This window comes from Aethalodelphis obliquidens, unplaced genomic scaffold (genome assembly GCF_003676395.1).
Source record: "Aethalodelphis obliquidens isolate GAN/ISIS:26980383/991018 unplaced genomic scaffold, ASM367639v1 scaffold81, whole genome shotgun sequence".
Taxonomy (NCBI): domain Eukaryota; kingdom Metazoa; phylum Chordata; class Mammalia; order Artiodactyla; family Delphinidae; genus Aethalodelphis; species Aethalodelphis obliquidens.
The window spans coordinates 5785404-5798634 of NW_020838025.1; the positions used below are offsets into that span (position 1 = coordinate 5785404).

General features: G+C 44.0%; 1 protein-coding gene across 2 annotated transcripts in view; it reads right to left on the reverse strand.

Annotated features, from left to right (window-relative positions):
- Nucleotides 1-8641, reverse strand: part of GYG1 (glycogenin 1) — a 37767-nt gene extending 29126 nt beyond the window's left edge. The window contains exons 1-4 of one of the 2 annotated variants that reach the window (XM_027092782.1): nucleotides 8423-8641; nucleotides 5813-5948; nucleotides 3788-3962; nucleotides 3327-3489 (exon numbers count right to left, since the gene is read on the reverse strand). In XM_027092782.1, coding sequence (XP_026948583.1) covers nucleotides 3327-3489; nucleotides 3788-3962; nucleotides 5813-5948; nucleotides 8423-8609 — 661 coding nt within the window. In that variant the 5' untranslated portion in view covers nucleotides 8610-8641. The remainder of the gene's footprint in view (nucleotides 1-3326; nucleotides 3490-3787; nucleotides 3963-5812; nucleotides 5949-8422) is intronic. The other variant, XM_027092783.1, reaches the window with a different exon arrangement.
- Nucleotides 8642-13231: the final 4590 nt, after the last annotated feature.

The window sequence follows — 13231 nt, forward strand, 5'->3', positions numbered from 1 at the left end:
AAAGTCCAGGACCAGATGGCTTCACAGGTGAATTCTATCAAATATTTAGAGAAGAGCCAAAACCCATCCTTCTCAAACTCTTCCAAAAAATTGCAGAGAAAGGAACACTCCCAAACTCATTCTATGAGGCCACCATCACCCTGATACCAAAACCACACAAAGATACTACAAAAAAAGAAAATTGCACACCAATATCACTGATGAATATAGATGCAAAAATCCTCAACAAAATACTAGCAAACAGAATTCAACAACACATTAAAAGGATCATACACCATGAACAAGTGGGATTTATCTCAGGGATGCAAGGATTCTTCAACATATGCAAATCAATCAAAGTGATACACCATATTAACAAATTGAAGAATAAAAACCATATGATCACCTCAGTAGATGCAGAAAAAGCTTTTGACAAAATTCAACACCCATTTATGATAAAAACTCTCCAGAAAGTGGGTACAGAGGGAACCTACCTCAACATAATAAAGACCATATATGACAAACCCACAGCAAACATCATTCTCAATGGTGAAAAACTGAAGGCATTTCCTCTAAGATCAGGAACAAGACAAGGATGTCCACTTTCACCACTATTATTCAACATAGTTTTGGAAGTCCTAGCCATGGCAATCAGAGAAGAAAAAGAAATAAAAGGAATACAAATTGGAAAAGAAGAAGTAAAACTGTCACTGTTTGCAGATGACATGATACTATACATAGAGAATCCTAAAGATGCCACCAGGAAACTACTAGAGCTAATCAATGAATTTGGTAAAGTTGCAGGATACAAAATTAATGCACAGAAATCTCTTTCATTCCTATACACTAATGATGAAAAATCTGAAAGAGAAATTATGGAAACACTCTCATTTACCATTGCAACAAAAAAGAATAAAATACCTAGGAATAAACCTACTTAGGGAGACAAAAGACCTGTATGCAGAAAACTATAAGACACTGATGAAAGAAATCAAAGATGACACAAACAGATGGAGAGATATACCATGTTCTTGGATTGGAAGAATCAATATTGTGAAAATGACTATACCACTCAGAGCAATCTACAGATTCAATGCAATCCCTATCAAATTACCAGTGGCACTAGAATTAAAATTTGTATGGAGACACAAAAGACCCCGAATAGCCAAAGCAGTCTTGAGGGAAAAAAACAGAGATGGAGGAATCAGACTCCCTGACTTCAGAGTATACTACAAAGCTACAGTAATCAAGACAATATGATACTGGCACAAAAACAGAAATGGAACAGGATAGAAAGCCCAGAGATAAACCAATGCACCTATGGTCAACTAATCTATGACAAAGGAGGCAAGAATATACAATGGAGAAAAGACAGTCTCTTCAATAAGTGGTGCTGGGGAAACTGGACAGCTACATGGAAAAGAATGAAATTAGAACACTCCCTAACACCATACACAAAAATAAACTCAAAATGGATTAGAGACCTAAATGTAAGACCAGACACTATAAAACTCTTAGAGAAAAACATAGGAAGAACACTCTTTGACACAAATCACAGCAAGATCTTTTTTGATCCACCTCCTAGAGTAATGGAAATAAAAACAAAAAAAAACCAAATGGGACCTAATGAAACTTGAAAGCTTTTGCAAAGCAAAGGAAACTACAATGAAGACAAAAAGACGACCCTCAGAATGGGAGAAAATATTTGCAAATGAATCAACAGACAAAGGATTAATCTTCATAATATATAAACAGCTCATGCAGCTCGATATTAACAAAACAAACAACCCAATCCAAAAATGGGCAGAAGAACTAAATATACATTTCTCCAAAGAAACACAGATGGCCAAGAAGCACAGGAAAAGCTGCTCAACATCACTAATTATTAGAGAAACGCAAATCAAAACTACAATGAGGTATCACCTCACACCAGTTAGAATGGGCACCATCAGAAAATGTACAAACAACAAATGCTGGAGAGGGTGTGGGAAAAAAGGAACCTTCTTGCACTGTTGGTGGGAATGTAAATTGATACAACTACTATGGAGAACAGTATGGAGGTTCCTTAAAAAACTAAAAACAGAATTACCATTTGACCCCTCAATCCCACTACTGGGCATATATCCAGAGAAAACCGTAATTCAAAAGACACATTCACCCCAATTTTCATTGCAGCACTATTTACAATAGCCAGGTCATGGAAGCAACCTAAATGCCCATCGACAGACAAATGGATAAAGAAGATGTGGTGTATATATACCATGGAGTATTACTCAGCCATAAAAAGGAATGAAATTGGGTCATTTGTATAGACGTGGATGGATCTAGAGACTCTCATACAGAGTGAAGTAAGTCAGAAAGAGAAAAACAAATATCGTATATTAATGCATATATGTGGAATCTAGAAAAATGGTACAGATGAACTGGTTTGCAGGGCAGAAATAGAGACACAGATGTAAAGAACAAACATGGACACCAAGGTGGGAAAGTAGCGGGGTGGTGGTGGTGGTGGTGGGATGAATTGGGATATTGGGATTGACATGTATACACTGATGCGTATAAAATGGATGACTAATAAGGACCTGCTGTATAAAAAATAAATGAAATAAAATTCAAAAATTCAAAGAAAAAGTGGCTTATTATTTATTATTTTAGATACTGGCATAAAATAGAAGCATACCTACTAATCAATTTACCCAAAATTCTCCAAAGGATGTGAGGTCCTAAATCACAAATAGTCAGAACCTTTCTACATAAACATATAGCTATAGATACACTTAGGCATTATGGAAAATGGATGGTGACTTTGCCAATGTTCTACTCCTTAGCCTTACAGACCACTCTACCTGATGCACTGCCTTATAAAGAGTGACAATTCGGAGACAAAGATTATTCACATAGTCTTTCTATCTTCTTTTTCAGTGCCTCCCGAAAGAATGAGAGCCTAGGTTTATTCCTCAAATTTCCACGGAGACAATACTGGGTCCTCCTGTTAGCTCTTGTACTTAAGTTTACTCAGGTTTAAAGATAGTTGTTAAACTTCTTGAGCTGTATAATAGTCTTTTGAATTCTTGAATAATTATGGTTCATTTATCATACTCTAATTTAGACACAGGAAGGCCAATGAAAGGCAAGTCTGTAAAACAGCCTATGTACCATGCACCTACAGGAAAAAGATGCACGTGCACACACACAACACTATTTCCCAGAACGACACAACTTCAAATGCTTGCCACATCTCATGTGTCGCTCTCTTCCAGACACAAGGAACCATAGCAACTCCCAGAGAAGAGCAGCCCCTAGAAGATACTCACAGCTTGTCAGATATAAAGAAAACAGATACATACCATCAAAACTACCTTGCTCAGAAGCAAGGTGCAACAGCTGATTGTACGTTTCAACTGAAGGCTGATAAACAAAGACTCCAGAATTGAAGCAGTCAGGCCACCCTGGGTCTGGTGCCGCCGACAATTCTTCTCTCTCAAAAAGATCATCGATATTTGCTAGGACCTGATTCAAGGGCAATGGGGCAGGAAGAAGGGAAAGCATTTCAGAACTGTTCTGCTGCGGTATACCCTTCTTAAGTTCTCCTTAAGTTATCCAACACAAAAGATGCAGTCTGTTGCTGGTCTTAACTACTCAGATGACAGCTGTGAGGCAGCCTGGTCCTACTCTCCTTCAACACCTGACACTTTTTACAACAGTGGTTTTATCTGAACTTTACTGTCAAGTCTTGACAGCATTCTTCAAATGCCTAACTGGTCTCAGTTACTATATCCATCTTTCCAGCCATCAAAGCCATACTCACCAGGGTATCTGCATCCATGAATACACATTTTGAATACTGTGTAAGGGACCAGCAGTGGAGTTTAGTTAACGTGATGCCCAACTCAGGCCTCTTCATTAAGGTTAGATGAGCAGAATCACCACTGTCCAAGACATCTACCGTGATGACTTCATCAAAGATAGTCTCTAAAGTTTTCCTGTCAAAAATAAAATCCAGAAAACAGCTCTCAGCATCTCTTTAGAACAAGTGACCCATTTAACATAAGACCGTGTTCTATTTAGCTTATCAATTACGAGAGAATTTGTTACTTCGGTATATTGCAATCTCTTAAGTATGTCCTAATTTACTTCAGGACAAACTGTGTTAATTTGCATGTGCAGTTAACTTCACTAAAACAGTGAGAACTGCTTACTGTGAGGATGAACCTCTTATCTTAAAACATTATCACAGAAGTTTCCTATGTTTTATTGTACCACTGAATACCAGGCAAATTGTGAAATAGCTTGCAAAAATGCGACTGATGCTTGGTAATACAGCTTTTCAACAGCCTATGCCTTTAACAATAATATTTTATTACAACGGGTTCTTGCTGACTACTGAATACTTTTACAAATGATGCGGAGTTAAGTGCATGTACTATCTGCACTGAAGCCTATAACTAATAATTTTTGCCAAAGCAGTTGACAGAGAACTGCCTGAAGCTGTGTCCTACAAGAAGTTAAATGACTCAATTATTTGGTTTCCATTTTTTTTAGCATCGCACCCAGCCAGCATTTATTACGTGCTTTGCACTCCTGGCATGAGAGACTCACTTTAGTTGGTGAGGTACAACATTTCTCCCTGCCCCAAATTAACTAAAGATATATTTTAGAAGGCAAGCCTGAGGTGAGGTGAAGTGGGGTGTACTTAGGTAAGACACTAAACTCAGCACAAGGAAAAACACGTGATAAAGACAAACCATCACCGAAAGTTTATAAAAATATCCAGCATGCAGAACAAAACTGGTAACGTATCATCTACCTCCAAAGTTGTACAAACGTATGTTCTAGTTCACACAGTAAACTTGATCTCTGAAACAAATGGCGGCACCCTTTACCACAGTAAAGGGGGCTTGCTGTCGAAGACTATATCCACCTTCTTACACGATTCTCATTAAATAGACTATAGATTAGGACATACACAAAGGAGACAGTTTGGGGGGGGCATTTTCCTAAATTACCCTTTAGGGATAAGGTTCTTCGCGTGAAAGATATATGTATGTATGTATAATGCGTCTTTTTCAGAGGTCCTTGGCACGGGCTTACATTTTTTGAAAAAAGTCACAAAAAGAGCATTTTCAACCTCTAAGAGGGATAGGAGAATGCAAAAATAAACACAATACAGAGCTGCTAGTGTGCCCAGATATTCTTAAGTAAGTTAGTATTAGGATCAAGGTAGTTCATTCAGATACTTCAAAATTGAATTCCAACCAATTAACATGAACTAACGGAATCAAAGAACAGCTTGTGCTCCCTCAGGGTGCTCTCCTAGCAGGACCCCTAACTCTGAGAGCCCTCTGGCAAATATTCTAGTCTATTAAATTGTAAATAAAGACCTTTAGGTTACTAATGTCAATTGGGGTGGAGAAAACTGCTACTTTCTTTCAAAGTCCCGGGAGGTTTCCCCCGTTAGAAACAGGAACGAAGTAGTCCCTGCTGCATCTGGGGAAAGGCATGCAAGTGAAGCGTGATGACATGAAGGGAATGGCTGGACTGAGTCACTCACTCGGATTACCACAAGAGGACTTGCCCAAGGGAGAGCCCTACTCCTGGTTGGAATCGGCAAGGGCAAGGGCCAGAACACCAGCTCCCAGAGGGAGCTTGGCTGGAAGATCTCCCAAGAGCCAGGAAGAGGTTTTAGACCCAGGAATCCTTCACTCAGCAACTCTCCTCTTTCTCCACCAGCATGCAAACCCTGGAAAGGGTATGGCCTCAATGCCCACCGATGCCAGAAACAGGGGAGAGGGATGTTCGAGCCCCACCAACAGCGGGGCAGCGAGGTCCTCACCTCATGGAGTCCGAGACCTGTGGGGTGACGAGCACGGCCAGCCTCCTGGTGGTCCTGTGCTGTTTCAGAGACGAGCCCAGGACCAGGGCTCCTTTGGCGTAGGCATCGTTTGTGGTCAGTGTCACAAAGGCCTGATCTTAATACAAGGAAAACGAACACACATTCATTACACTATCCTACCTAGAAAACACCACCCCAGGACCCTTTTCAATCAATAATTTGGCAAAATCAGCTCCTCTGAGATCAACTTGCTGTATTAATAAAAGAGCAGCCTCTTGTGGGGCGTTAGGGTGAGAGAGAGAACCCAGTGTCCGCTATAAGAATGGCTCAAGACCATTCTTTAGCAGGCAATCTTTGGCAACCTTCAAGAGGCTGACGAAGCTGTAAAAATTCAATCCAATTTAGAGTCCAGACATGCCAAATTCTCAGACTAAACAGCAGCTTAACACCCAGAGGGTGAACCTCAGGCAGTTAACAGGCAGTGAAGAAGAGATCAAGAAGTGCATTTTCTGTTTCTCCTACAAGGTACCATAGACAGTATTTTCAGCCAAGCACAAAGCCAGCCAACAACCTCAACTGAGAGCATCTGAAAGCAGAGGCCATGTTCTTCATTCTGATGCTTACATGTTCCACGCCTCAGGCTTTTTCTACTGTTTCCTCAACCTGGAGCAAACACTCCATGGCTATCCAACCACCACTCTAGAGTCACTCTGAGTCTCTCTGAAACATCACCTCCCCCAAGAAGCCTTCCCTCCTTGATGCCTCTATCTAAATGGTGGCCCATCGCTGTTAAATGGATTTAGGGACGACCTCACAAGCTCTAGAAAACCTGCCTCCTTTTCCTTGGAGAAGCAAGCAGTACCCCTACCCTGTATCCTGAGGCACCTCAACAGACTCTCTCTCTCTCACACACACATTCAAAAATCAATCTCCAATCATCATTTAGTTGCCAGGCCCAGGGGCAAATGCATGAATTCTCCTTCCTCCTGAACGAGCCCCACCCTCGCAAGGCCACCAGCCCAGCCTTTAGGATTCCTCCAGCCCTTCCCCGGGATGATTCTGGAGCACACTCCCTCTCCAAATGGATTTTAACATTAGCAGGTTGGTGGGCATCCATACATACAGGGTACTTAGGATCAAGCTCTGCCAGGGCTCACTTGGGGCACGGCTGCCCAAGCAGTTGAGCCATTCTGTCATGAAGTCACTCTGTTTCCGTCTTAGGTTTCCTCATTCTCTCTTTGCCCATTTTCCAAAGTGGAGGCTGGGGGCAGTAGACATTCCATTGAGAAGTGAGAGGAAGTTGTAGGCTGTCAAGTGGGCCAGCACACTCCCCAGCTGCAGCTCTGAGGGCCATCTTCACAGGTAGCGTTGAACTCTCCTTTAAGTTGTAGAAAGTCTGGTGTGCCCTCCCCCAGGGTCACTGGCTTCCCAGCTAGTCACGCTAGGAAAGCTCAGAACAGGGCCTCCTGTCCCTTGCCATACCCCTCAACTTGAACTTGTTCCTTCAACCCATCATAAGATGGCAACATTTCAGTCAGCCTGTCCCAAGGACACTTAATCTGGGGCATAATGAATGATGTTTTAACACAAAAACGGTCCTGATACCAGGGGAGCACGGAGAAAAGTTTAGTAAGTAGGGTTCAAGGCTTTCACGAAGCTAGGATATGGATGATTTCCCAGATGAAGCGGGAAGCAGGACAAATGCTTCGGAACGGAGGCTAGAACGCCAGACCTCGCAATGGAACAGGGAAGACCAGGGACAACTGCGTAGGAGGTTCAACCTTCCCAGAGACGGCCAAACCCCGGGTTACATCTGCAACCTTTCCGCAGCTCAATGGCTGTAATGATCCCACTGTTCGCCTCAACAGCACAGCAAGGACCAGTTACCTCGGGCCCTCCGGTCTTCGGGGTGCAGATTCGCCGTGCGGCCCGGACACCTTGCAACAAGTGGGCCGGCGCCCTCCCACCACGCCGGGCCCGCTCCCCGGGGGCGCTCGCCGGGCTCCGGCTTCCCGCAACCCAGCCCCAAAGGCCTAAAAATAGGCTCGGCGTGGCGGCCAGCGCCGGAGCGGGCGGCCGAGGAGCCGGGCCGGGGCCACCGGCGTCCCCGCCTCGCAGCTGCCCCTAGCAGGAGTTCCTGCCCGCGGGCGGTGGGGGGCGGCGCCTCGCGACCCCGCCGCGCTCCGGAGCTCGGAACCCGCGCCCCCGGGGAGCCGGCTCCCCACCCCCACGCAGCCGGCCGCAGCTGCTCCGCCTGCCCGCCCGCCCTTCACGGTGCGCGCAGGAGGAAGGGCAAGGAGACGGAAGCAGGAACGGGGGCTTCGGCGGAGGGCCCAGGCGCTGCCTGGCGGACCCCCTCGGCTGCGTCCGCGGGGTCCAGACGGCCGCTCGGGACCCCGGGGCGGCGGGGCAGCGGCTGACGCAAGAAGCGACACGCCCGGCTGCGGCCAGCCTGCAACTTTGCGGCGGTCCTCGTCCTGCTGGGAGCTCCCCCGGGGCGGAGCGGCGGGCGTGGGGGGAGAAGAGAGGCGGCGGGGCTACGAGGGGCCGCGCGGGGCGAAGAGTCCGGCGTCCCGGGGCGGCGGCGGCGGTGGGCGGCGCGGCGCATACCTGTCATGGTGCTGCCGGGGGTGCGGGCGGCTGCCGCAGCCGCAGCCGCAGGTTGGTGGCTCGGAGAAGCCGGGCGCTGGGGGCAAGCGCGGCCGGCGAGGAGGCGCGGCGGGAGCGGAGCGTCCGTCCGGAGCGCTCTTATAGCGGTCGTCACGTGGCCGCGCACGCTCCCCGCCCCCGCCGGCATCCTCCCCGGGAGGCGGCCCCGGGACTGCGGGACCCGGGACCTCACTCAGCCCTTGCACCACTGAGGCTGGGCTCCGGGTCCATCTCCGCAGACCCTCTGGTCCTGCTTCTGCTCGCGCGGGGCACCTGCCTGGACCGCGGGACTCCGTGCACCCCCGAACCGGGGGTTTGGAGGGGGACTTTGGGGCAGAGTGTGGCATCACTGGGACAAACTCCCAAAGAAGCCAAGGGTTAGGGAACCTTCCAAAAAACCCCAGATCACTCTAGTTAGAATAATTCATCTGAACTGCTTGAATTAAACATAAAGTTTAATTCCACTTTCTTCACCTAGAATTCCAAATCAGCCTCTGGAAGCATTTCTTAGTGTCCTCACAACGGTTTTGTGGCCTTAACCAAAAAAAAGAATAAATCTTCAGTATGTTAGATTCTCGAAGTCCTCTGCATCAATTAGATACTTAAGTGTTTTCATTTAATTCTCACATTAACTCAGTGAAGTAGGTTCTATAATCCTCATTTTACAGATGTGGAAACTGAGGCACAGAAAAGTTAAGTTACTTGTCAATGGTCATATCATGTAAGTGGAGAACATAGGATTTGAACCATGGCAGTTTCCTTACAGAATTGACCTTCTTCGTGCAAGGCCATGATACCTCTGGTACACTGGTGCCCTAAAAGGTTAGTAAATTATGGTAACTGTGGTTGGGTAATACAGTTGTTTAGGGTAATGTGTTTCACAAATCATGAAAAGGTGAATTTGGCATTTTTCTAGGAAGTTGAGAAATAGCTCCCTGATGTGATCACACCCTTCTCTCCCCATCTCTTCTATCCAGCCCAAACACACCAGGAAAGCAGAAGCTAGTACAATTCTCTGCAAACAGTAGTTGCTCAGTAAATGCTGAATGGAAGCCAAACAGGAAGTTGACAGCATCAGTTGAAATAATGAAATAGATGCTTTAGAATAAGTAATTTATTTGTAAAGGTGGTATTGCTATTCTCAAACCATTTATATCACTGTTTCTTCAAGTGTAAGCCTGGACCTCCTACATTAGAATCACTTGGGGCACTTGTTAAAAATGAAAATTTTTGGTCCTAAGCCCAGACCCCTGACTCAGATTCTTAATGGTAGAACCCAAGAATCAGCATTTTAAATGTCACCCTCTGGGAGACTCTCTTGAATCCTTTCCCCCTTCCTGATTATGGCAATGGAGACCACTGATTCACTTGGGAAGACCGCCTGGTTATTTGGCATTATAAACTTCCTTTGCAGGAAGTGGAAATGTGGGGCAAAGTTGCAGTGGGTGGGTTTCCACTTATTCAAGGCCTGTAGGCTTAGAAGAGTTGGAGCTCTTTAAGGACTGTAAAGGCTATAGTTGAATCGCACCTGTCTGGGCAGAGGGAAAACAGTGTTGCTTCCAGGTCTGAATTGCTTTTTCCATACTGATAAGTGGACCTGAAAGAGTGAGGTTTCCATCTTTCACCCAGGAACCCTCCAGCCATCAGTGGCCCTTAACCACCTGCTGCTTGAAGTCTAAGTATCCAGGCTGGCTTCTGCAGGGTGTGGTTCTAGGGCCAAAGGGCAAAGCCTGGAGGAAGAGCTGGGAACAACTAGAACTGGCAAGCTTCCCTTGGGAACAAGCTCCTCTCTGCTCCACCCCACTGTGTGTTTCAGTAAAAGCGATCACCACAGCCTCCTTTCCTGTGTTTCATGTATATTTACAGAAATGGAAAGTTTACAGCTTTTACCACATTGAGTCAAACAGGGACATTTCAAGGTTGCTACAATCTCCTCTTGTATGTTGTCTTAATTGATATTAGTATTGGTGACGCACTGACCAGTTTTCCTGAGGCTGTTGCACATTGAGCTTCTTAAGGTATGAGATCAAGACCTCTCAAAATATAATGTGACCACGGATTGCCTGGGGAATTTAGTAAAATGCAGATTCTGACTCAGTGGTTTGGGGTGAATCTTTCACGTGATGCCCAGGCTGTGGACCAACTCTGAATAGCAAGGTATTCGAACATTCTGGATTATAAGGCTTTGCAGGTAGTAGATAGATACTACCTGCAATTCTACCTCAGTACATATTGTACTGAGACAAATGTTTGAGATTTTCATTTGTTTATTTTCTCCTGTGAAATTTAAACTTGTAGTATTTCTGATTCTTAAAAGAAAGATTTAAGTTAAAAAAGAAAATCTGTACTCTACATGAGTACACAGAGCTATTAGCCATTTAAATCAATGCTAAATGCATAGATTCAACATGGTTGGTCCAAATTAATTTTTAGTTGGCTTTGGAATGCATTATGTAATATTTTGGCAGGATACTTCCCTTCCTAATTATGTTTTGTTTAACATAATGCCGAGATCGGTTTGCATTCCCTCCAGCACACACACTAATTGATGGTGGGAGCAACTGACCTGGAAATATATTCCAGAGGAGGGCACCCTGCTGCCCTAAGACACAAACGGTTCCCACAGACAGCCCATGAAATAGTTATACCACATCTGGCCAGACACAGGAACTAACTAGTTAACTAACTACTTAAAAATTTGCCCTTAATTGATAACAAACAAAAAATCCATACCTGGAATTGTTGCCAGTGACCAGAACCCTGATCCTTTCTAATTGGATGCTTAGTTTCAAGAAACATTATCCTTGGAGGCCCAAAGCAGCCCATTCTTTACTTGAGAGCTGGAATCCCAAACTCCACAAGTTGCAAGGGCCTGGTGACTAGTTACGTTGCTTTAAAAAAAATCTTTACTGAGATATAATTCACACACCATGAAATTCAGCCGTTTAAGGTATACAATTAAATGGTTTTTAGTATATTCACAGATTTGTGTTAAATATCACCACAATCTAAGTTTAGAATATTTTCATCGCCCAAAAAGAAACCTATACCCACTTGCAATCACTCCTCGTTCTCTCCATTTCCCTCAGCCCTCAGCCAACTACTAATCTTTCTGTCTCTATAGATTTGTCTATAGAGATTTGTCTGTATGCAGTCTTTTTTTTTTTTTTTTTTTTTTGGCGATATGCGGGCCTCTCACTGTCGTGGCCTCTCCCGTTGCAGAGCACAGGCTCCGGACGCGCAGGCTCAGCGGCCATGACTCACGGGCCCAGCCGCTCCGCGGCATGTGGGATATTCCCGGACCGGGGCACGAACCCGCGTCCCCTGCATCGGCAGGCGGACTCTCAACCACTGCGCCACCAGGGAAGCCCTGTATGCAGTCTTTTTTAACTGGCTTCTTTCACTTAGCAAAATGTTTTTAATGATTCTTCAATGTTGTGGCATGTATCAGTATTTCATTCCTTTTCATTAAGGAATTTCATTGCCAAATAATATTTCATTATATGGATATATCACATTTTAGTTATCCATTTCATGGGTAAACATGTTGGTGAACATTTTGGTAGTTTCCACTTTTTAGCTATTATGAATAATGCTGCTATGAATATTTGTTTCCAGTTTTTTGTGTGAATATATATTTTTCTTTCTCCTGGGTACATAACAAGAGTAGAATTGCTAGATCATATGGTAACCCTATGTTTAACATCTCAAGAACTGCCAGACTGTTTTCAAAAGTGTAGATATCATTTTGCATTTCCACTAGTATGAGGGTTCTAATTTCTTCACTTCTTAACAAATACTTGTTATCATCTTTTTTATTATGGCTATTCTAATGGGTTTGGAGTGGTATCTCACTGTGGTTTTGACTTGCATCTCCTTAATGACTAGTGATGCTGAGCATTTTTCATGTGCTGATTGGCCATTTGAGTATCTTCTTTGGAGAAATGTCTATTCAAACCCTTTACCCATTTTTTAACTGAGTTTATTTATTTATTTAATTTAATTTTTTTTTTTTTGCGGTACGTGGGCCTCTCACTGTTGTGGCCTCTCCCATTGCGGAGCACAGGCTCCGGACGCGCAGGCTCAGCGGCCATAGCTCACGGGCCCAGCCGCTCCGCGGCATGTGGGATCTTCCCAGACCGGGGCACGAACCCGTGTCCCCTGCATCAGCAGGCGGACTCTCAACCACTGCGCCACCAGGGAAGCCCGAGTTGATTTATTTTTGAGTTGTAAGAGTTCTTTATAAATTAGGAGTTTGGGATTAACTTATACACACTACTATATACAAAACAGTTAAACAACAAGGACTTACTGTATAGTGCAGGGAAATATACTCAATATCTTATAATAACGTATAGTGGAAAAGAATCTGAAAAAGAGTACAGGTATATATAAAACTGAATCACTTTGCTGTACACTGGAAACTAACACAACATTGTAAATTAACGATACTTCAATTAAAAAAATCTGGAAAAAAGTTCTTTATATATTCTGAATACATATATATCTCTTATCAGATATATATTTCATGCATATTCAGATATATCTTATATGCATATGTATATGATTTGCAAATCTATCCTCCCATTCTGTGGATTGACTTTTCTTGATAGTATATTTTGCTGCACGAAAGTTTCACATTTCTACCTAGTCAAATTTATTTTTCCTTTTTGCTTGTGCTTTTGGTGTCATATCTAGGAAACCATTGCCTAACCCAAAATCATGAAGATTTACCCCTAAGTTTTCTTCTAAGAGTTTTATAGCTTTAGT